At 44.2% G+C, this 25,422-nt stretch overlaps 1 protein-coding gene across 1 annotated transcript; it reads right to left on the reverse strand.

Moving 5' to 3' along the window:
• Window positions 1–3,310: 3,310 nt before the first annotated feature.
• On the reverse strand, window positions 3,311–24,014 carry TPM1 (tropomyosin 1). Its single transcript, XM_065641676.1, is given in 10 exon segments — window positions 3,311–4,241; window positions 12,750–12,819; window positions 13,075–13,137; window positions 13,696–13,771; window positions 14,583–14,653; window positions 15,099–15,216; window positions 16,432–16,565; window positions 22,706–22,969; window positions 22,972–23,142; window positions 23,722–24,014. Coding segments are annotated over 10 exon segments (1,164 nt in total). The 5' UTR covers window positions 23,836–24,014; the 3' UTR covers window positions 3,311–4,158.
• Between the last annotated feature and the right edge of the window lie 1,408 nt (window positions 24,015–25,422).

Here is a 25,422-nt window from a genome sequence, read left to right on the forward strand (position 1 = left end):
AGGCTTCTGCAGGTTTTATCCAAAGAAACACTGTTCGCCACGAGCTTTGCCTGAGGCAGATCACACGGACACTTCCTTGACATTTCTGTTTGAATCTCAGGGCAAAAAATGGAAAAAGCCTGAGAAGCAGATCATGGTCAGGCTCTGGAACAGAAGGCATTCAAATGCTTTGCAGGATCATGGCCCCAAACACATTTCATCCCTTTATACCAGTGATCCATATATGCTTACTGTCCACAAAGGAGAGAAATGTTCCCTCACCATGCCGGGACGTTATGACATGTGATACTGTCAGTTGCAGCAAGGTCTGCAGGACTTTTTTTTTTTGTGTTGGCTCTATTTTTTCTTTAATTAAAAAGATGCTGTTTAATCTTTATCCAGCCATTCCTCAAACCAGCAGAGAGACAGGAAGAAACCAGTGCTGAGGTACCCTTGAAGGTCATCATATTCAAATCCAAAATATTACATAATGTCCTTTCATTTCAGTGCATTGTAAGTCAAGAAATAACAAATGGGAAGGCATGGGGTTTTTATGTGTCTGTAAGATTCTATCTGCTTCTATTTCCCAATGTTTCTGCTCTCATATAAATTAACTTAACCGGGATATCTAGATTGCTCACTAAGCTGCTCTCATTGTGAGGGGTATCCTGCACTTACGCAATTCTCAGCCACAGCTTATGAATTGGCAAAGCTACGACTGACAGAAAACTAGACAGGTTTGCAACTGAGGCCGAGATTACGCAAACTTTTGCAGATTTTCCATACCTTGGAAAGAATTACAACACACACTGAAGAAATTCAATTACACGGCTTCCCTCCGTTAAATAAAGGAACTATTCCTGTGTGCATTTTCAAAAAAAAAAACCTCCAGAAAGCACTATCTGTATTTTCTCTACCGCTTTGACCTTTTTGCTGCAATTCCCACTTAATCTTTCACTGATGCTCCTGTTTTAATAAAAACCTCACAAATTAAAAAAAAAAAATCAAAAAACACACGAAAATGAACACCTGAGGAAAATTACTCTATTTTCCCAAATGCTGAGCCATGTAAAAAGTATTTCCTGCCCTCCGTGTTTTTAAATGTTTTAGTTGGCTAATCATTTCTTCTTTTGTGCCACTAACAGACACCGCAGCAGTCACAGACAGCCCAGTGTAACAGCTGTTTGCTGTAACAGGCCCTGCATATTATTAGACATCAGAGAAGTCCCATGAGGGAGCAAGAGACAACACAAATGTCTCGGTAACTGGAAAAAAATTCCTTGCAAGTTTACAACCAACCAGGGGACATGAATCTCCAGGAAGGGAGGTTTTGCCACTTCTGGTGTTCTTGGAACTACTCATTTAATTGAGGACAACTCACAAAACAACCGAGACAATTATATAGCATGGCTGCACAATAATGATATATTTCAAACTGCTGAATGTGGTTTTGCATTGAAGAAAAGGGTGAGTAGCTCTCCAAACCAAGATACACATCTTGAGGAATTCTGAATGATGCAGGGTTCTATAATTTAACAAATTTTGAAAGCTAACATTTTGGGCAAAGTAGCTGCAAGAAGGAGAAACTCACATTTGTTTGGAATGGGGTTAAATCAGAGCCCAATTCATTTATTTTTATAAGCCAATGCTTTCCAGCGTCACTAAATATTGTTTGATTAGGCATGCAAACGAACCAAAATGGGTAGTGGCTTATGATACACAGTAAAGACAGATTTTCCTGCTTCAGAAAATACATCATATGCCCTTTTATGTGTCTTGCTAGTCAGCAAAAAAAGCCACTTGGTGTGACTTGCTATCATGTTCACTGCTCCCTTCAACTCTCCTTGGAACTGGAAAGTTTCTTTTTACCCATCATGAAGCTTTTTGGCTTCATCTGCAACAGCACACTGCAGGGAAGTCTATTCTACAAACAGGTTTTTTTTCAAATTAATTCTTATCTCTGTACTTGCACATGCTTGCCCTATTAATGGTGACACGATCTCATTAGGAGACATTAAACCACAGCCTCCTCCTGACCTTACACGCAGTAAGGGGTTAATTCAGATTCCCCAAACCGCAAAGCAGTTTGTGGTCTCCTGGAAAGCAAACCATCTCAAGCAGCAAACAAAGGCTCTGACCTCGCTCAGACACATCGTTTAGGACCCAGGCACAGACCAGGGGACCACAAAGGCAATCCAGAGGGGCAGGCAGCACACTCGGCTCTGGAAACGGCCAAGTGCCAGGAACTTACCTCTGCACAGCTGTCATTTGGAGCCTTGGACTGTCCGCCTCCAGTACAAGCTTAAGGAATTAGGAGCCTTGTAACGTATATTTTGCTTCCCAAAAGACACTTAAAGGGAAACACGAAGACAGGGATCTCATCCTTTCCATTCAGGATGACCTGGCAGCAGCCAATGAATCATGCAAAAGCTTGTAATGTTACTAAGTTCTCCCCTTTAAAACACAATAAAAAAAGCCAGCGACTCACACCTGCACATCTTCACTCTCCGACTCCCATTTAGTCTGCAATTATGTATTACTTTACCCTTTCGCCACTACACCAGCTGCTGAGAAAGTCACTTGTTTTCAGTTGCTTGCTAGGGGTCCGCTAATGGAGATTCTTTGCTGATCTGGAAGGTTATCTATGCCTGTCTCTTTGCGAGCTCCTTGCTGCTAGAAGGATGGACAGCATCAGCTTCCAGCAATATACTACAGAAAAAGAAGGAGTAAGAATTATTTCTGAAGTTGCTCATTGACAGATCTTGTAATTAAAATAAAGATACCTACACATGTAGAAATTAGCAACCAGTAGTGAAAAATCAGGTGAGAGGCTCTCTCACGAACTTGACACATCATTTTGGAAGGTTTTATCACTGTATTGAAGTAAATTGACACATACTAATGAGTAAGATACACAATACATAGTAGTGTTTGCAAGAGCTTGCCCTTTAGGGCTCATTTCCTACAGAAGTCTATGGGAGTTCTGCAATGACCTTACTAAAAACAGTTTCGGTCAAAAATGAATAATTTTGGAAAGCTCTGTCATCCATGAGGGGACAACTACATTCTGCACCCATCTGGGAATACAAGTGAATAATGAGGGCAGGTTCCTGCAATGTGGCCCTCAAAGGGCCGCTCTTGGCAGCTGCAGATCCACATCAGTCCAAACCATTGCATTTCACTGCATTTTTATTAGCCTAACAGCACAGAAGAGACCGAAAGCCAACGTGTTAACAGCGAATCCCAATGAGAGACAGTGCGCACGCGTGTATTTTACACAGCAATACACAGAAAGCTGATGTGATGAAAAACAAATCACAAGAGAACAAAATTTAAAAAATGTCCTAAAATGTGCATTTTATTCCATATCATTATACAATGTTTACATACAGGTATACTTTTAAAACTGCTCAAAGAAAGTGTGAAAAAAGTGAGGCGAATATCAGTTTATAAGTTCCTCCCCCTCCCCCAAATCCACACAAATAAAATACATTTTAAAACAATCTCTTCCAAATTTATGTTTTCTCCTGAATTTATTGAATCTTTCATTTCAACATGAAAAATACAACCGAATGAATACTCAAGGTGAAATGCTAACCTACACTTCTGTGTTGAGTTGCAAGAACACAATTTAAACCTTCGCTTTTCTCTGTTGCTTACAGACCTTCATTTTATTGAATTAGAAGGCACAGAACATCCAAATCCTCACAGATCAATAAAATCCTGATAAAAATAAATTACTGTGCTGGACAACTCCTGACTTGTCTGATATCAAAACAAAAGTCTTCAGAATCTTTTGTTCAAAATAGCACCATTTCCACCTGATCTCTCTTAAGTGTGAATCATTCCTCTTGTTAAAAATGGTAGTTGGCACTTGAGGTGGGACACTGTCTGCCACAGCCAGGATTCTTCAAAAGACTAAGCACAATGAATTGCTGAACTCTTTACAAAGTGTAGGTAACATTTTTGTTGGGAAATGGCACATTTAAACCATAATGTAATGTAGCTTAACCCGCATATGGCTTGCCAATTTCGGTGTTTCCCTGACCCCTGCCTGATAATTTAGCAGATGTTCCTGTGACTGTGGTGAAACTAAAATAAAGACATATTTATGGGGTTTCACGGCAAGCAGGTGTAAAAATAATAAAACAAATAATGTGGTTGCTGCTAAGAAGATTTTCACATGTTGTTTAACTCCAGTAAAGTTTGATCCAGCATCTGATGCATACTAAGGTTTTCTTCTTTGGCATGCGCCACTTTCTCTGTTGTGGGATTAGAAAATTAAAACATGAATAGCAGTTCTTTGGAGGCACGGATTCTCAGAACATGAAGGCATGCAATCATCATTTCTATTGGAGGGTTTAGAAAGTTAAGAAATGTGCATGCTCATAAATACCAATGTCCCCAGACAACACAACTGGAGAGAATTTCAAATTAATGAAAGAAATGGCAAGTAATGCAAGTTTCGAACTGTTTACAGCTGCATTTATTAAGAAAATGCACTGCCAACAGAGATGTAATTCTTGCATGTTCTGGAAGCTCTTTGCTTATAGGAATGTGGGATGGTGAATGGCTTTTTTTAAAGTAGGATAATCAAGAAAATAATTAAGTGGTTTGCAGATCCACACTTTAAGTTTCACGTAACTCAGAACTTGCAAAGAACAAAAAAATTAAAACTAATCTCTTCTTTAGTGAAGTGACCTTTAAGAAATTTATTTCTTCTAGAAAATAAATAAATAAAAGTTAGTAGCTTTATGTTGCATGCACACTTTTATAGGTCATTTAACCCACTTATTTGATACAATAAATGAGCACAATGTTCTAGAGCGGCATCCTACCAGAATCATCCAGTAATAGTAACTTCAAAGCAAGCATACCTTTAAACTGACCGGATATTTTCAGATGGAGCTCCCATTCCTAGGTTTTTGTTTGTTTGTTTTAAAATTTATTTTAAGTTAAATACAAGCCCAATTCACAGTACTGCAAAATTATTGCGTTTAAGTCTCCAGATAACAAAACAGCTCTAAGTATCCATTATGTTGGGTTTGAAATATGAAAATATGAATCCTGGTGAACATTTTTCTCTTGTCCACGCTCTAGCAAAAATCTCGGGGCCAATTCATGAAATCAGGTGAATCGAGCGTCTCACTACAAGGCAGGCTGTTAACTGTTTGGATGCTGTTAGCCAAATGCTGTAGCTGTTTACTGAAGTGGAAAGGAGCCAAAGGGCTTACTGCTCCTCCAAAGTAGGTGTGCACACAGAAAACAAAAAGCCTCATCCAGAAGCAGCATTTTCATATTTTTCCAACAGAAACTGAGAATTTCATCCATTAATTTACCACAGAATCAACAGCCTGAAAAAAAATCAATTTCTAGGTTTCTTGCTTATTTCTACATGTACCGATTCATTCTTAAGGAAATTTGGAAGAAGCAGTTTTTAAACAAGTTAACAATATAGTCACACTAAAGTTTAATCCTCATTCAATGCCAGCTTTAGTTCATTAGTTAGGCGACTGTTTTGCTCAAGTTGCTGGTAGAGTTGGTCTGTACAGGCAGCAAGCAGGTTAGAAGGGAAAAAAAGAGGTAGAATGAAGACAGATTAGACAGAGAAAACAGTTAAGTAAGAGTTAATAAAGAAACTGGTCACACCACAGACAGTTCAATAACACACAGAGAAACGTTTTACCTTTGTTTCTAGAACTCTAGTAATCAAACAGCTACTCCAAGGAACAGCTATTATAACCTATGAAGAACCGGCTAAGAGTTCTGTTGCAGGAACAGCTGGGAGACAGGTAAGTGGAAGCAGATGGAAGAACTGCAGCGATATTCCCAGAAGAACCAAGTCCTACTTTAACTTTTACGTATAGCGTGTGGGGGATTTGTTTTATGAGTGCCATTTTAATTTGTAAACTATTTCAGGTGTGGTGAGGGAGGGAAAGCAGCTGCATCACAACCAGGGTAAGTAAGGGCAGGAGATGCTGGGAGCCAGCTAACACTAGGTCTGACTCAACACATACTCCTTTCCTGGGGAATCCGACAGCCGAAACTGTATTTTTGGTAGGGAAACATATTTCCATTACTGGTACCAATACACTTTGAGACCTTTAAATTTTCCAGTTGTACTTTGTAAGAAAACAAAACCAAACATTCAGTGAAAATGAAACAGAAGCATGAAAACCTGTGTTGCTCAAATACAGCAAACGCACAGTTCATGGTCAAAGAGAACACACACAGCCACGTTGTAACAGCACATTTAGTGAAAATTGTTCTGCAGAGTGAAAGAACCTTCCGCGATGGGTTTTGACTCGCTTGTTTTCTCAAATTGTCCGTATTCTTCTAAACAGTCTAGTTCAAACTGCACTCCTGACCTCTTGATCCCAGACTGTTCCCCTACAGGAAACAACTGTTTCTCATCCTTTTCCACAAGCTTCCTGAACAGCTTCCACAGAAACCCTGTTCCCCCGCGGGCTCTGGACACGGCAGCGGCCAAGCCGTGCAGTGAGCGGGCCTGCAGGACAGATTGTGCGGTGGGTGCAGCTCCTCAGAGCGTCCCCCCCAGCCCAGGATCCAGCAGCCAGCTCAGTGAAACCAGGGCACATTTCAGAGCTCTGATCCTGGACCAGTGACAACTGGGTCTTGTCTCTTTCATCAGGATAATGTCACATATACGCGGAAAAAAAATTGAACCCTCAGAGCAGCTAAAATTCCACTTAGTGTGGCAAAGTGTATTTAGTTGTTATTCAAACACGACAACAATTTAAACTAAGAACTTGATGCCTGCCTTCATCACAGAAAACTCCTCCCTTTAGTTGAGGCAGAGATTGACAGTATTTCTCAACATCCAAAACGAGACTAAATACCCCAGGTAAAACACAGCAAGCATTTACGGAGTGTACAGTAAGCCCTTGATTACCCTCAGGCAACCTGTCAAGTTGTGATTTACCACAGAGGTAGAGCCAAGGGCCGGCTCTGTACGCAGCCACCTTAGGCCAAGCTGCGAGTTCAGGCTCTGGTGCAGGCCCAGTGAGGCTCAGCCTGAGCCCAGCACAGCCCAGGCATGTGAGACACCAGAGCTGGCCGCTCCGGCCAGCCAGCCCCACGGACACCACCAGCCACACACAGACCTTGTGGCACGTACAACATAACGTAAATGAGAGCTGACCACATTCCCCACAACCTGCGTTTGTGAAGTTAACCATGTAACTTCAGCCTTTTACAAATGCTCGTCTCATTATGTTTGGTTAGCCTTCACACTAAACATTTTACTTTTCAGTTGAAATACACACAGTATATAAACATACTGGCTGTAGCTCAACTGATGAGTAGTTAAGTTACTGAAACTTACTCTCTGGATGACCTGTGACTCCGGATACACATCCTGCACTTTACCTTCTCCCCACAGTCAATAGCATTAGCACATGTGTCATGGGATAAAGAACTGGGATCAGACGAAGTTGCCTGAGAATGGCAGGGGGAAAACGATGCATCCATTTGCAAACTTGATTTGGAAAACAGGTTTTGGGGAGAGGGCTATATCTAGGCTAGACTGCACTACTGAAGTTCACAAAGCAGCTTATTCTACAAGCTAACAACTAAAACAGCTACGCCACGATGAGTTTGTTTAGCTGTTGTGACTTAGGAACTTTAGTAATACATACAGTGCTAGGCACAATCAGAAATCAATCCAGTTTAAACTGATTCACTTTAATGGGAACTGCAAAACAACTTCTTTCATTGTGAAGAAAACAAAGTTAAAATAATGCAATAAACTCTCTAGTTGCAAGTAACAGTGCAAAAAAGCAAGATGTCAATATTTAATGTTTCATCCTTAATCAGGCACTGCCAAATCAGCCAAAAACCAGTGTTTAAGCTTTCAAACCCGAAATCTGTATATTCCACTTTGCAGCAGAATAATTTCATTAGGAGTGCAATGATGAGTTTTCCTACTTCATTTCTGAAACATTTGTCATGAGTCTGCAATTCAAACTCACAAGTCTGAAAGCCAAGCCCAAGAGTGGAAAGCTACTGAAATCTCCCTGCTGAGCTTCCAAGCGTATCACTCAAGAGAAGTATATTGGAAAACAAAACGAAAACAAAACAAAAACCAAAAACCACCACACAAGAAGAAAAAAGAGAGAGTTAGCAAGCAACGTCTTTGCTGAGTAATCGAGGTGCGAAAGAGGGGAACACTTTTTTTGCAAGACATTTAAAGGACTATTTTTGGGTGAAAAAATAATTTAAAATTTTTTATATTGCCCCTTTAAATCTCTCTCAAATATTTAAGTTAACGAACAAACACATTTATATAAAGACAGGAAGTCTTCAGCATCAAGCTATGAGAAAATTTCAGATTTTAAAGTGAAAAATTTGGCATCAAGGACTTAGCTGCTCTCTCAGCAATGCTCCCACGACCAAGTGACCCCGAGGAAGTAATGTCCTTGCAGATTTGGGCCTAACAACAACAGCTGAAAAAATTCCCATTACATCTATTTGTCATTTTATCTGCAACACATTTTGAGAAAGATTAAGATCATAACTGGCCAGTTTTGACCTCAAAATATGAAGAGTCGTATTCTCATCCCACAGACCACTGTCACTGGCTTTGCACTGTCAACATACAGGCAAAAGTCTTTGCAAAGAAAAAAGCCAACACCAAAAAATTTAAATCCCTAATGGCAAAAAAAAAGCAACTTTTATTAATAACTGAAAGTTATTTAAATAAATAAAAGGCAAAGGAATAGCAAAAGGCATACAGCTGGGATGTTTATTTTACATTGAGAGATGTAGAGTTTCTGTACAGCAGAGCACAAAGAGAGCATGTTCTGAGACAGGTGCTAGAGGAATAGAGTCAAGTAAGCTAGAAGACAGGACAAATAACCCATGAAACATCCAAAGCTTGGAAAGATGTTTTATCCAACCCGATGAAGATGTCTTTGGAGAAGTGAAGCAAAGAAAATTATCTGCATGGAAAGAAAAAGTGAGATAAGGTAGGAAATAAAAAAGGTGCAGTAAAGGCTTCCAAAAGAGCAGCAACAGCACAGCAGAGTCCAGCGTGCCAAGACAGCTACTAGAAAAACACACCATGCTGGGACTGGAATGCTACAGTAACGTCCTCATGTACCAGTAGAATACATTTTAAAGCCTGTTTTCCATTTAGAAATATCCCAAATTGAAGGAATACTGTAATCTCTGTACACAGAGGAGGAAAAAAGAAATCCATCTGCTTGATCAGCTACTGAGCAAACACATATGTTGGGGCAGGGGAACTAAAAACAGAACAAAACCAAAGCACACAAAGCAGACAACATTAGACCTTTACTAAAAAGTTGGGAGAGGGAAGTAATGAACAGATATAGGGATGAAAGGCAGCAAAGAAAAAACATTTAAGATATGGGTGCACACAAAATACATTTCAAGCTCTGAGCAAAGCTTATGCCTTGCTGAAAGCATGCGAGCTTCCCAAAAGATGCTGGGACTAAACATCGCACCTCATAAGCACCTGAGAGCCACAACTCTTCCTCTTTCCCATGTCAACCGCAAAAGGTTCATGCAAGTGAAAGGTATGAGCATGGGAAGGTGGATTAGCACAGCTGACCTCTGTTCAGAATTTAAGGTTGACAGCCAGTTTGTGTCAAACACTGCACGGACTAGTCACACCTGACAAATCACTCTCCTGCTTTCCTGCTGCCTAATATACTCTTTATTTTTTTCCTTATGACTAAAGTTTTTGGTATATGCAAACTCAATTACTACTACCCTCCATAAAATATGCAGAAGCAACCTACAATTCAATTGTCACTTTCATGGGTTTAAACGACAAAGTATTTAAAATCCATTTCCACACTTGTTATTTAGTGATATCAGCTGAAATTTTCAGAGCCGGTCAAGGAAGTTCAGATCAACACTTTCCACTGTCATTAACAGAGAACACGGCTAAATCTAAATTTCTTTGAAACTTCTGTAGTAACTTTGCCAGAGAAAAACTGTAACAGCAGAAGAATACACTCAGAATGCAACATGCACCAAGGCAACTTTCTTTAGTGAACTGAACATGACGGGCCTGATAGAAAATACTTGAACAGAGGTGAACTGAAAGGACAAATGCAGAGTGACAAACGAATGGCAACCGCAAGACACGAGGATTGCAGATACAGAATGAAAGGGTAAACACCGGCTTATTAGGCAGCTTACAAAATCACCATGAGTATTTACCAGGCTCGGCACAACACTCACCCACACTCTGCCACGGTAAAGAAATTGTTCATGGTATTTTGTACGCCTAGTCTCACTAAAGGAATGCGTCTCGCGCTACAGAGGGAGTATAATTTCACAAGGCCGGAACTGCGCAATCAATGAGGGCGGGGAAGCAGGTGCAGGCACAAGCTGGGAAGACATTTACATGGAAGTCATATCGTTGAGAGCGTGGTCCAGCTCCTCGCTGATGGCTTTGTACTTCAGTTTCTGAGCATAGAGCTCATCTACCGTTCACCCGAGGGATGGCAGAGGCGTGCAAGGAAATGGAGTGTGATCATGGGGTGGAAGGTGAAGGTGGTGGCAGGGGATACCATCCAGAAGCCGCAGGAAAGGGGAAGAGTGCACAGAAAGAGGCGTTGCGACAGACAAAACAAAACAAAAATTACAAAATTAGAGAAGAATAAAAAAAAGTCAAGTGAAGAGTTTTATGCGACAAGTTCATTAATTGCACTGCCAGTGGGAAAACAGAATCACAGAATCACAGAATGTCAGGGATTGGAAGGGACCTCGAAAGATCATCTAGTCCAATCCACCTGCCAGGGCAGGAACGCCTAGGTGAGGTTACACAGGAAGGCGTCCAGGCAAGTTTTGAATGTCTCCAGAGAAGGAGAATCCACAACCTCCCTGGGCAGCCTGTTCCAGTGTTCCATCACCCTTACTGAGAAGAAGTTTCTTCTCAAATTTAAGTGGAACCTCTCGTGTTCCAGCTTGAACCCATTACCCCTTGTCTTACTGTTGGTTGTCACCGAGAAGAGCCTGGCTCCATCCTCGTGACACCCACCCTTTATATATTTATAAACATTGATGAGGTCACCCCTCAGTCTCCTCTTCTCCAAGCTAAAGAGACCCAGCTCCCTCAGCCTTTCCTCATAAGGGAGATGCTCCACTCCCTTAATCATCTTTGTGGCCCTGCGCTGGACTCTCTCCAGCAGTTCCCTGTCCTTCTTGAACTGAGGGGCCCAGAACTGGACACAATATTCCAGATGAGGTCTCACCAGGGCAGAGTAGAGGGGAAGGAGAACCTCTCTCGACCTACTAACCACCCCCCTTCTAATACACCCCAGGTCCCATTGGCCTTCTTGGCCACAAGGGCACAGTGCTGGCTCATGGTCATCCTGCTGTCCACCAGGACCCCCAGGTCCCTTTCCCCTACACTGCTCTCTAATAGGTCATTCCCCAACCTGTACTGGAACCTGGGGTTGTTCCTGCCCAGATGCAAGACTCTACATTTTCCCTTGTTATATTTCATTAAATTTTTCCCCGCCCAACTCTCTAGCCTGTCCAGGTCTCACTGGATGGCAGCACAGCCCTCTGGCGTGTCAGCCACCCCTCCCAGCTTGGTGTCATCAGCAAACTTGCTGATAGTACACTCAATTCCCTCATCCAAGTCATTGATGAATATATTGAACAGTATTGGTCCCAGAACTGACCCTTGAGGCACTCCACTAGATACAGGCCTCCAACCAGACTCTGCCCCATTGACCACGACTCTCTGGCTTGAGATATAGAAAAAACGAAGGAAAGAAAGTGTACAGGGGAAGCAAAATCCATGTTTTGCTGCCCTGGATTTTTGTTTTAATGCACATTAGGAGAGCACTCAGGAGCTAGGGAGAGAAGATAAAAAAAAGGGGCTCAAGGATGCTACCGTTTGTTTTCTACCACGTGGGTTTTTTTTTTTTAAACCACTCTGGTTTGTGTGATGGTGTAAAGTCACTTTCTTACAGCAACTTTTGTTCCTTCTAAACACTTATCTTTCTTCTCTGCTTCCTTCCTGAGCCAGTGATCGTAAATTTTCAGCAGCTACCTAGGCATTTCATACCCTTTCTGCTGAAGTCAGCCTGCCATGCCAAGCAATCAAGCTTCTTAAAATCCTAGACTTGGTGTAACGCATCTAAATAAACTCCACATAAGTTATAATTAAAAAGCACTACTGAATTATTTTCTCTGGAGGGAGAAAGCACTTTCTACTACACTACTGAAGTTCTGAAAGATTTATCAAAACCTGAAAACAAACCCTCTGAAGTTCAGTAAGCTGTCCTTCGGATTATGTACACAACCCATTAGCTTTACTGAAAAACAGCAACTGGCCTATGTCACAAAATGCCTGCCCTGACCCACACTTATCACAGTAATAAATTAAGCTAGCTTGCTACATTCCTAATTATTACAAACGTAACGTAAAAGCTTCATCAGCTTTTTAGTAAGAAAAAAATACTTATCACCTAATGATTTACCCTATACATTTATATACCTCCAAGAAAAAGAATGAAAGGAGTTTTGAGAACATGAGAGAAAAAGGATCAGGCAAGAGCAAAACACTGTTCGCCTGAAGCACTTAAGTTGTCAATACACTTCAATTGGAAAACATTTTGCCTATTTTACTCTTTAGGCATACCCATTTATAAAAGCAGGACAAGGTAGGCGAGTAGAATTGGATACTGAAAAAAACCCAAAACACAACAGAAGAATAAAAGATCTCTTTTTCCATAGTAAGTGAGAAAAGCAAAACTCCATACCTTCTAGGTCATCGATGCTCTTCTCCAGCTTGGTTACTGACCTCTCAGCAAATTCAGCACGGGTCTCAGCCTGAAGTCAAGACAAATACAGACTAGTTTAGGAAACACACACATAGGACTTAAGAACAGAGGAGCAACAATTCAAATGAGGAAAAAATTACAATGAGAGGAAGCAAATAATAAGGTGATACTAATTTTTAGGAGATATGTTTGAAACTAAACTGTCTCCCAAATGATATGTTTGTCCTTAGAGCAAGTAGTGTCTATATTAGAAGAATCAAAGTTGCATTGGGAGATCTGTTGTAAAGAACAGCTCTAATTTTACCTCCTTCAGTTTGTCAGTCAGGACTTTAATCTCCTCTTCGTATTTGTCTTCTTTCTGTGAGTACTGTAATTAGAAAGAGGATCATTGAGATTAGACCAGGTATTCTAAATAAACAAAAAACATACCACATTTGAGACTCTCTTCTAATAGATCAAGTGCATACAATAAATTAACACGGGTGTAACTAAATGAATTCCACTTACCAGACTGTGGTAACACACAGTTTAGTACCAGAGCCAAACTTTCCTTGAGTTATATGCCAGTGCTGCACAGTGGGAACTATCAGTAGAAATTAGTACTACAGTTTTAAAGAGGAGTGGCATTTGGAGAAACTTAATGTTAGCACACAAGTGCCCTTTTAAGTGACATTCTATAAATAATACTTAATCCTGTCAGACTACTTGACAGAACATGCAGTCAAATAACACTGACCTATTTGGAGCTAGAAGGAATGCTAAATTCTGGTAAGAGCCAAATATTAATTGAGTGGTGAGTCCAAGTGCTTCTACTGACAATGGCCTTGCTGAAATGCTGCAAAGTGATCAGCACATAGCGAAAACCCCACAGGCCAATTCAGGTGACAACATAAGGGACACATTCTCGTGTAAGTCTCTAGCCTACCTTCTCAGCCTGAGCCTCCAGCGACTTCAGGTTGTTGGTCACAGTTTTCAACTCCTCTTCAAGCTCAGCACATTTGCTGTTATTTCGGAAGGAAGGCAGGAAAGGGGCGGATGGAAGATTCAGTCAAGCAAAAGAAAACAGGAGAAAACAGGGGGAAAAGATAGAGAAAAATGAAAACAATTACAGAGCAAAAGAACGGCCTCAAAAGCAGCTGAATCCGTCGCACATTGAAAGCAATTCTTTATGATGCCAAACTCCACTTCAAGCGTACATTACAATGACGACCAGACAGAAATTATCTGCAGCCTTTGGCTTACACAGAAATATTTACATAGCCTTTACACGTGAGACAGTTCAGCTTCTTTTTGGCTGCACAAGAAATCGGTTTTAAAGGTAAAAATGGATAAACAAAAAAGAGACCAAAGAAAATCACCAAAGCAAGATGCCAAGAGAGTAAAGAGCGTAGCAAGGACTTATTTGTTACTACTGAGTGAACTAACCAGCTACGGAAGCTGAAAGACTTGGGTTGCAGTTAAACCTAAAAACTGTTTATTAGTATCAGTACCTTATCCTCTGCAGCCATTAATGCTTTCAAGGTTTGATCCATTATTCTTAACTGTTCTTCCAGCTGTCGGACTTGGCTGTTAGTGAACACATGAAATGCACAAAAGCCATTCACAAAATCAGTGTGCAGGTACAGCATGCAGTGACAAAACACACGCACACATGAACACATTTACTTTGGCGCTGACCATTTATTTCAACCATTAGGAGTAAATGAGCAAAACACAGCTTTGAGCTGCACACACAGTGTACTGCCAACATTTCATGCTGTTACAGCTGTCTTGTAGCACCTCACACACACCTTGGGGCAGCTCAGCACTTACCTTTCTGATAGTTCAGCACGTTCCTCAGCCCGCTCCAGGTCACTCTCAATGATCACAAGCTTACGAGCCACCTGTAAGAGAAGCCAAACGACAACCAGAGAGATTATGTTCCTGCAGCACACGTCACCTGTTTCTAGAGCCTGCAAAGCAGGGAGTTGGGTCTCTTTCCATCTTTTGGTCAACACGTGAGTTTTGATTATGTGACATCTTCATTACTCATTTGAGTCTTTGTTATCTGACATTTTTCAAGACCTCTCTTTCATTCAACAAAAGGTGGCTTAAAAATATTTTTCTCCTTAAGAGACCAGGGGACCCTCAACCACTTTAGTGTAAAGATCTGAGCACACATCTCCTGCCGCCTTGTCCTCTGAGGTATCCGGGTGCCCATTTTTTCTTCCACAGCTGCAAACAGTGGTGTTTGTGATCTTTTGAACTTAGAAGGCAAAGGAGAAGGAAAAACAAACAAACAAAAAGAAGGGATTACAGGCACAGCCTAAATGACACTCAAGAACTGACCTCTTCATACTTGCGGTCAGCCTCTTCAGCAATGTGCTTAGCTTCTTTAAGCTGGATCTCTTGGATTTCCATTTTCTCTTCATCCTTCTGGGCTCTGTTTTCAATGACCTTCATTCCTCTGGAAGATGTGAGAAACAAGAAATGCAAGGGTCAGGGCCTGCTGTTTCTCTCCTGCTCTGCTACTACTGGAGAGAAACCTTCAGACAAATGTGTTAAGGTGAACAAAGCACGTCAGATACGCAATTCTTCACACCACAGATCTAGTCCTGTGCATTCATGCTCCAGAAGTTCAAAAGAAAGAAGCATGTCTTAGGAAGAAGGAAAATTTAATTTGTTTAGCTCTTACCGCCGTTTGGGTGTACTATTATTTCTCAGATTAAACTGAAGGAAAACTGGTTTTATAGAAAGGTAAATAAAGGGGTTTGCTTCTAAAGACCTAGCAAGATGACTAAGGACATCTGTGCTTTTACACTGCTTGTGAAACAGCAGTTACAGCCCCAGCAGGACTGAAAGGCATTACGTTTACGGCCCGGATTCCTGTGAGTTTTGCCATGTCAGAGCCCTAGAGCACTGAAGCTCTCTGTGCCCTGCAAAAGCAAAATTTAACTCCTTCGTAACAGGAAACACTGTGAGTTGCTCCTTCCACATATGTCTGACCCATATTCTCTTATCTATTTCACAATGCATTGTGAGTCTCAGGCGCTTTTATTTTCAACAGGCTGTTATCGTTAGTGAGGTAGAAATATATACACAAAATACATAGAATTATTTCCCAATAAAAGGTACTCTCACAGATATAAAATACCATTTGTAGAAGCAAAAGAGGAGATCTTCCAAAGCCAACAAATGCGAGTTCCTAACTTACATTAAGTACTTCTGGAAACTCTGGCCTAAATCTGAAAGGGTTATCATGCTCTCCCCTCCTTTGCTCACTTTCATGTACCAATCTCACCAACAGGAGAAGCAAAGCCTATTCCAGCACTTTGCTGTTCTCCAGGCAAGACTTTCTACCCACAATGAAATCAAGAATCACCCTCAAAAAGTTCTCATCCAAATAGAGGAGCACGGGTTGGGCCAAGCAGTTTTCCCAGGACGTGGCAGGATACATCAAAAGCCCTGCCCCACTTAAATCTTATCTTTAGAACTGAGACATGAACAAGAATTTTGGACCTCCCTACAGACAAGCTGTAACTGAAGTCCACGTAGGCAAAAGAGTGGATTACACATCTTCAGAGACATAGGAGTGGTTTAATTTATTTCCCTAGCCCACACCCTGGCAATTATAATCTTTGTCACGAGGGTTAACGATCCATTCAAGAGTGGCCGCACCCACCTTTCACTCTCATCTGCAGCCTTCTCAGCCTCCTCCAGCTTCTGCAGGGCAGTAGCCAAGCGCTCCTGAGCCCGATCCAACTCTTCCTCAACCAGCTGGATGCGTCTGTTCAGAGAAGCAACTTCACTCTCAGCCTAAGCACAGGAAGAACAGAAATTAATTCATAATAAGGCACATATCACCTCTTCTACAAGATTGTCCCATGTACCATGTAGCAGCACTTCAATAATTTCTGACTTCATCCACTGAAAAGCCCGTACACAGAGATGTACATGCCCTCATTGAATTGTGAAGTTATTGTTTAATGGAGGAAAAAGTGATTAATGCTTCCTTTAAATGAAATATATTAAGGAACGTACAATTTGTACTAGAAAGAACTGCACTGGATGAATTATGCATCATTCCCTAAATATTTTCTATTATTGTATTTGCAGACATTAGCCAATTATAGTCTCCCCGACTTTTTTTTTTTTTTGCAAATGAACACAAACTAATTACCCGATTCTTCCATGTTAACCCAAATGCTTCATTTCTGACCTTTTGCTATAATTTGTTAAGTATTTTCCCAATATTTCCCTGAGTTCCATAAGAAGGATTCAACGTAAACATGCAAAAATACACCTAGATCGGCATTTGCAATGAGACAGCTGACAGAGAGAGCATGAGAACTTTTAAGAAATGCCTGAATATCCACAAGTTTTGTTTACGGGCAAGCAATGCAAGAGCTGACAAAGAAGGCACCAGCAGAGGCTACAGCTTGGAAGGGCCCTGGTACAGGCAATGATCACTTAAAGCACCTGTTTTTTTTCCCCCAAAACTGCCATCCTCAAACTTCCCCCAGATTTGCCTCTCTTGCATTACCTGTCCACTTAATCTCCGGTATAACACTTGCAACTCATCTGCCTCTTACCATTACAAGCTTTTACCTCTGACATTCTCAAACCTACACTTGGTTAAGTTGCAGAGTAACTTCTATAACAGCCTTCTCATAGTAACCTCATTGTTAGACTTTCTTTCTTTCAAAAGGATATTAAATACAAAATACATATGAAAAGGTCACTACCCTAGAAAATTACTTCCTTCCAAGAATAACAGTTACTCTTAATTAGTACTGAAAATGATCTTGCTATATATGAGGAAGTACATGTCTGAATTTCCTACGATATCTTGCTGGGGAGACAAAAAAACCAACCCCCTATCAGAAGTAGGTACCAAAAGTATCAGTTTAGTACTTTTTCTTTAGTTAAAAATTTAAGGAGCTGTTATTTGTTCCTTTTACCAACCAGCAGCAGCTGGATACAGTTTGCCACAGCTAAAATTTTGTTGTACATAACACAAATAAGAATAACTTACACACCAGACAAGTAAAACAACCTTTTACATAACAGAAACATCGCCCCACTAGAATGACTGGAAGTAACGCATAACAGGGAAGCAAATATGTATCTGAACGTTAGTACATACTGGCAGTGAACATGTCGAACCAGAAGTAGAAGAGACTACAGCCTTAGAGATCCACATTAGCCCAAATATTACATTCTTAGGTATATAATCAAGCAGTAGTGCTCCATACGTGTATCATTACACTTCTGGCTTTAAACAGTAAGAATTTGAACATCCTCATTTGAGAAACAACTTTTCACAAATGTTACCCTTGAGAAATTTGTAATGTTACAAGTTAATTATTGTCATGTCAAGACTCCTCATCATGATAAGAGCATACAACATGCTTAGAAAACACTGGGTGACTAAAGTTCACATTTTTACTTCCTGCTCCAGTAACTCAATAAAAGTTTACCAACCAGCCTTATATGGCCGAATTATTCTTCTGTGGAGCAGGACTTCTCTCCTTATATGGTAAGGAAGGAAAAAACCCCAGTGACATTAAGGGGCACTCCCACAGCTAACAGACAAACATAACCTTCTGCGTTTTTGCCATAGCACTTATACACCACATATTTTTACAATGAGCAATGACGTGGATAAGTTACCATCAGGCGTTAATTATTACTGTTTTAAGAGAGATTTTGTTTTCCAGAAGAAGGAAGAAAAATGCACGCTGAAAATGTGGCTGTCCCTTGAGATGCATGCCCTCAAAACAGAACAGATTCTTTTTTGAGGCAATGGCTGCTAGTCAGTCTTTAAACTTCTAACAATCTGGTTTAACAATCAAAAGCTGTAAGCTGTGATATGTTCTGGCTGCAGCTTTCACTTTTTCATTGTTTGCGTGCCTGTACCTTGCACAGGAAGAAAAAAAAAAATCCAAAACCTAACAAAAAAACCAACCCTAGCTAGTCACGTGTTATACATGTAAGGCATTACAATAAGGAAAGGGTCAGATTCACACCTCAGATTGCTCGCTGCAATGTTCTCAAAGTCTCCCTCCTCAAGCATGCAGAAATACAGCTGTGACAGTAAAAAACCACTTGTACCCTGATGGTGCTACAGAGGAGGCACAGATCTACATGTGCCTGCGAGTTCAGTTTTCTGCCTTCATTCACCCCAGCACTGACCCCTCCAATCAAAAACTTAATACCACGCAGATGTACTCTGCAGAATTCTACATCATCAGCATAAACCATCTCCAGGGAAGAGATAAACATTAACCTTTAGGATCTTAAGCCTTATAGCAACGTGGCTGAGCTCTAATGGGAAGACTCGCCCAGCAAGCGCTAATCGCTCTGCCAGCGCTATTCCTTCTGCCACAAACAGGAACAGCAAAGCTTCCATTTTAATGGGAATCCCTTAATAGGTTGTTTAGAACAATACATGTTACTGAAAGTAAGAAAATTGGTGTCCTTTACTCCAGAAAGCTTAGAAAACAAGTACAGGGGTTTTTTAAGTCAGAAACCCTTACAAAACAAGTTAATGACTGACACGATCCCTCACTGAAACAAATGGATATCTGAAGTGACTTGCAAGAATGCAGTAGTTACACAAGCGTAAGGAGCTATATTTTGCGCCTTGGGAGGATCACCTGAAAGTAATCAGAAGGCTCTTCCTTTGAACTTGCTGCCCAGAATGTGCAGAAAGCCCTATATTGTAAGGGAATCCAATAATAATAATTTTTAACACTGTAATAAGCTACATGAATAACCAATCTGTTCTTTCATATCACTTTTACACAACCACTGAAGACGCTAAAACTGCCGCAAAGGACACTCACTGTACGTTTTATAGCAGGAAACATCGAGTTACAGCTGCTAGAATTCCCGAAGGTCAGTGGCAAGGCAAACAACAGCCCTATCAGGTTTTTGCTGTAACTGCCACCCATAACTACATCTCTCTGCTGCGCGAGTCTGTGCTTTTCAAATCTGATCTTGTCTCTGTCTAAAACTGGGCCTGCTGCCCCTTCCCCATCTCAGTAGGGGGTTTTGACAAGCTAACCGTACTACAGACGTACACTGACAGTGGCCATATGATCACATTGTTGTGGTGTTTGCAGATACTGTGAGTACCCAGATGTGGCCATCTCACGTTCAGTCTGAAGTGTGTAACCCCTCAACAGTCAGCCCACTGAACTCCCACTTGAACTCGTTTGCACGGGATAAGCGGACAACCGGTACTTACGAAGGAAAAAAAAAAAAAAATCATAAAAGCTTGCTCAGAAGCTAATACAAAGCACTCAGCCTCAAACACCTCACCCAAGTTCAACCTCATTCCAGCTCAACATTCTGCTACCGGCTCGCGGACCTGGCGTGGTCCAGCGGGGCAGCGCAGCTCGGTCTGCCCCGCTCCGCTCGGCTTACAGAGCCGAGGGCTCACAGCCCGGGCCGAGCACCGCGCTGACCCAACGTGCACCTGCGGCCCCGGCGCCCGGCAGGTACCATCTTGTCGCAGATGGCGGCAAAAGGAGCGGCCGCCTGACCCGCCGGCCGGGGAGCGGCGAGTCAGCTACGGCCCGGGACCCGCACCCAGGACCCGCACCCGGGACTCGAACTCGGGACCCCACCCGCTCCCACCGGGCCGCGGCCCCCGAGCCGGCCCCGGCGGCCCTACCTCCTCCCGCAGCGCCCGCTCCTGGTCCACCTCCCGCTGCAGCCGGCCCGCCCGCTCCTCGGCCGCGTCCGCCTGCTCCTGCAGGCTCCGGATCTTCCTCCGCACGGCCTCCAGCGAGCTCATGGCCGCCATGCCCGCGCCTCGCCCGGCCCGCACAGCCTCCCTCCGCCCGCACCGGCCCCGGAAGTCCCCTCGCGCCGCAACGCACCGCGCACCGGGGCGGGGCTGCCGGCACCGAGCTGGGAGCGGCGCGCCGCCGGGGCGGGCACGGGGAAAAGCCGGCGCCGGCCGGGAGGGGGCTCAGCGGCGGGGCCGGGCCGGGCCGGGGATACCGGGGCGCGGCGGCCGCTGCCAGGTGGCGGCGCAGCGCGGGCTGCAGGGACCGGGACCCGCCGTTCCCCCCAAACCGCCCCACTACGAGCGGCATAAAGCGACACCGAGAGACCTGGCCCTGCCGGCTCCTGAGGCACGGGGAGCGGAGCGGTGGCTCAGAGGATGTGCCCGGCTTTCGCGAGGTCAGTAACACCGGAGAGAAGGTTTCCTCATCCCCCTGCGTAAGGCGAGTCCACCCCGGGAGCCGGCACTCCCTTCCCCGTCTTTTTCCTAAGGCTTGGAACTATTGAAACTAGTAGGGGAAATACTGGGTCAACTGCAGTGCCCCAAAGATACTCCACATCACCAAAAAAAAAAAGAAACATCCTTAACAAGTCAGACGTATTTCATGCATACCATTAAACACAGCCTTTACCTTGATGAAAACAAGCCAGACACTTGCCGGCGGGGTGACTGCAAATAAAATAGCCCTCAACTAGCTTCCAAACGCTGTTTTCCAGCAAAGGAAAACAGCATTGGCATTGGTTAGGAAGATCTTTCATTTCAAAAACCGAATCTAAGTAGCATTTCTCCTGCCTTCATCCTAGGCGAGCTATTTCCAAATAGTCTGCATACTTTTCCTTATAAGGAATATCTCCCATGGATCTATATGCGGTTCCTTTGAACAAGTCAAATAAACGTCCTGCTAGGAAGCTGCCTCTCATCTATGCAGCCATACACAGAAGACAACAGACATCTGATCCACATTACACGAAGAACCCCTCTCTCCCGTTCCTATGCACGCTTATGTTAAGTTCTTGAGTTCTCTTTCAAAGCTATACAACTTAATTGCCATACTGGAGTTAAAACTTTTTATCCCTTGTTCATTTTAGAAGATAAAAGCACGTTGTCTTTCATGCAAAGTTGGTTTTTGTAACATTTCCCATTCAAAAAGTATCCTTCCTCCCGCTGAAATACTTCGCTTGTTTCATTTGTGGCAACTCCTCTTTTTATTACGGCTTTGAGGTTAATTTTTGAAGCGGAGTTATAGGAAAAGAACACTCATTGCTTTGGAAATACTGTGGTTTCACCTAAACCTGTAATTCAGATTTGAGATTTACTCAGAGAGAATTGGATCACACAGCAGCAGCCACAGAGATCTGGACCTTAACTGCACAGACAATGAACTCGCATGGTTCCGTGCATGCAATACATTAAGTGCATGTCAGGGGCAGACAGGTGGGTGGGATGAGGGCCTGGGAGAGGCACAAGCCCTTGTATTATTACCATATAAAGTGCTGAGCTATATATATCTCCCAGCTTGCTCCCAGGATCCCTGTCCTCTGAACTGCTAACCTAGCAAGTATCATCTTCCCGACAATCTTCTCTCACATGAGACTGAGCTTTTCTTTGACAAGTGAAACAGTTCCAGTGATCTCCAGGGGAAAAAGAACTCTAAGAGAGGATCTTTTATCTCACGGACCAGTAAGTGACCCAAACTAGTACCTAGCAGCCTTTCTAACGCATGCATGCTGAGGAACAGCTCTCTTGAAGACAGAACTAGCAGCCCTTGCTCTTCTGGATCTCCCTCTCCTGGATCTACTTACTTTTAACTCTCCAATTCTGCTTCACTATCAAGGCAGTGTTGTTCCTGCCTGAGCCTTTTTTCCTCATCACCTGAACGGACAATCCACCCTTCCTTTACTTTCATGTCTACAGCGGCAAGTCCACATGAAAAGCATGTGTCAAGTGAGCAGAAACCCAATCAAATGCCTCTGACAGCATGCAAACCTCATGCAAGGAGGCAGTGCTGTGTTTCCCACCTCCCTGCCCAGGAGGTGCCCGGACCCTGCCCTCAGCAAGGCTTCGGAGCGCTCCTTGGCAGGAGTCCTGGCTGTCCTGCGCAGAGGAAGTGTGTGGTTTCGGTACCGGGGTGGTGGTGAAAGGGATGGGGGTAACTTACATCTGTGGCCTTTTTGTCAGCCAGTTCCAACTTTTCCTGTGCATCTTTAAGAGACTCCGAGTATTTGTCCAGCTCATCCTCAGTGCCCTTCAGCTTCTTTTGTAGAGCCACCAGCTCGTCCTCCAGCTGTGATACGGGTGGAAAGTGGCGGAGAGGGGAGGGCAGGCAGGAAAAGGTGCAGCAGGCAACGTGATCGTGCAACGGGAGAAGTGCAAGTGCAGAAGAGACAGAAAAGGACAGACGGACAGAGAGAGAGAGAGAGATAAGGAGAGACAGTTAGATTCTCTTGGCTTGCGGCAAGGGCACGATACCTTGGCAGCATTCTCCTCTGCGGAGAGGAGGCTATCCTCAGACTTGTGTAGCTCTTCCAGCACTTGGTCCCTTGCATCCTCGGTCACATGCAATTGCTTTTCCAATTGCACAATGTCATCCTCTAACTAGGTGCACAAGAGGAAATACAACGCACAAATATGTTTCTCTCTGGGCTTAGAAAAGTGGGAAATTAATTTTTAAATCCCTCTCCCTCCTCCTGCAGGATCTCCCAGAAACATGCAACCAATGTGTCCCCCTCCCTCAAGTAAGTGAAGCCCCAGGTGTAAAGGAGGGGGGTTGGAGAAGGCCAGGAAAACATGATGCACATCTGGAAGGGGGGGTGCAGCTGGCATTGGACAAGTCTGCTGGAGGGGGCAAACACAGCTTTAAGTGTCATTTGCCAAATCACAGCATGTCTGTCCATTGCTAACAAGTGCTCAAGGCAGCCTCTCCCAGCTGTGCCCCGACGACAAAGGCACCGAGGCCACGCGGCTGTCCCATGGCCCTGCTCCCCAGCTGGAGTGCTGGGGCCCCCCGAAATCCCCAGCCAGGGGCTGTCCTGGTGCCTTAGGAAAAGTTCTACTGGTTCTGCAGGGGGTGAAGAGGGGAGGAGGAGAAAAAAAAAAAAAAAAAAGAGAGAGAGAGGAGTCATCTGGAAAGACGTGCGCCCTGGCGCTGGCTGCGCCCAGGCCCTCAGAGCAGACCTGCTTGCTTCTCTCCTCCGCTGCTTTCTTGTCCGCTTCGGCTTGCTCCGCTCTGTCCAAGGCATTCTCCTTGTCCAGCTTCAGCATCTGCATCTTCTTCTTGATGGCATCCATGGTGGCGGTGGGCTAGGGCGCGTCCCCGTGCAAACTGCACCCAAAAGCAAAACTTGGAAAGCTGCGGGACAGTTCCGAGTCCGAGACCCACCGCGGCCCCGAGGGAGCGGAGCTGCTGGGCAGCGGGGCTGATCCGTGCGGGACGGGGCGCCGGCAGAGTGCAAGCGGCGGGCAGGCAGCGCCTCACAGATATGTAGGTTCCCAGGGGGCTGACTGCATTCCTCAAGACATCCAATACTTTTTTGGAAAGGGCTTTTTTTTCCTCCCTCCTCCGTTTGTCCCTACCCCTTTCCCTCTTTCACTCCCCCCCAGCTTTTTTTCGGAGGCTCAGCGCTCCCATTCGCTGCCGCCTGCCATTTGACCGTAGATATGACTATATATGGGATGCGATGGGCGAGGTAAGGCGGGGGAGCAATTTGTTCCCATTTCCAAATAGGCAGGACGGGACGTTTCACTGTTTAAAAAAAAAAAAAAAAAACCAGCAGCAAGCCGGAGCCCGGGGACCAGAGGAGACGGCGGCACAGGCTGCTGGGGTGGGCAGGGTGGCTGGGTGACCCCAGCCGTCCCCACCCGTGGGAATCGATGTGTTTTAAAGCAGGAGGGCGACTGGGAACTGAGGGGGGAGGCAGCCGGAGGGGCAGGAAGGGGTTAACCGCATGCACGTACGGAATGAATGTGTTTTAAGACCTTCCCCCCCGCAGCCAGAGGCAGGGGAGGAGGAGGGGGCATCTCTACTGAGCAGCCCAAACTTCGCGGCTGGGCGGGCTGGGCAGGGTGTCTGAATCCGCCCAAACCGCGGGGGAAGGGGCTGAGGTGCGACCCAAAGCCCCGGACAGGTGACCATCGGGGCATGGGAGGGCTCGTCCCTCCTCCCCGGACTGAGCGGAGCAACCAGCGGCTGCCGGTGCTTCTCAGTCTGCTTCACCCTCCCTGCCCTACCTGGCCGGGGCTCCTGGCTCTGCAGGGAGACGTGCCTCGGTCCTGCAGCGCAAGGGCCGCAAGCATCGATCTGAAAGGAAAAAGCAGAGCAGAGTTAGAGTGCACATCAACCGGGACAGTGGCGGGTCCGCTGCCCTTCTGGGGGTAAGCCGGAGCTACGAGGGATGCAGGCCCGGAGAAGCTGGGGCAGAGAAACTGGCTGGAGAGGCAACTCGCACCCTCCGCTTGCAACGCCTGCCAGAGGCAAGCAGTAGAGAGAGGAACAATTAACAAAATAACGTATTATTAAATGGAGACCTGTTTTTGCTTCTGGCGGGTCTCTCACAGTCTCATCAGCGCAGCAGGCAAGACACAACACGCCCCATCCCCGCAACGCACACTCCCTTGTACGGCGCGCAAAGTACAAGGATTTGGGTTGCACAAAGAGAAAATTAAGCAGCCTCTTTGTCTGTGCTCAGTACTTGCAGCAGAAAATTCCACCCTGGTGCTGTCACTGGATCAACTGATGTTACTTTGCAGCAGGAGGGAATGTCCCACAGCTGCGGCCGCTGTGCTTGCCTGGGCAATAAAGCCCCTGATGTGGGTTCAGACCAAGAGTGTGACCTTCACGCTGCTCTGAGAAAGACTATACCCTCATTTCAGCTACCA

Source organism: Caloenas nicobarica, chromosome 10, assembly GCF_036013445.1.
Source record: "Caloenas nicobarica isolate bCalNic1 chromosome 10, bCalNic1.hap1, whole genome shotgun sequence".
Taxonomy (NCBI): Eukaryota; Metazoa; Chordata; class Aves; order Columbiformes; family Columbidae; genus Caloenas; species Caloenas nicobarica.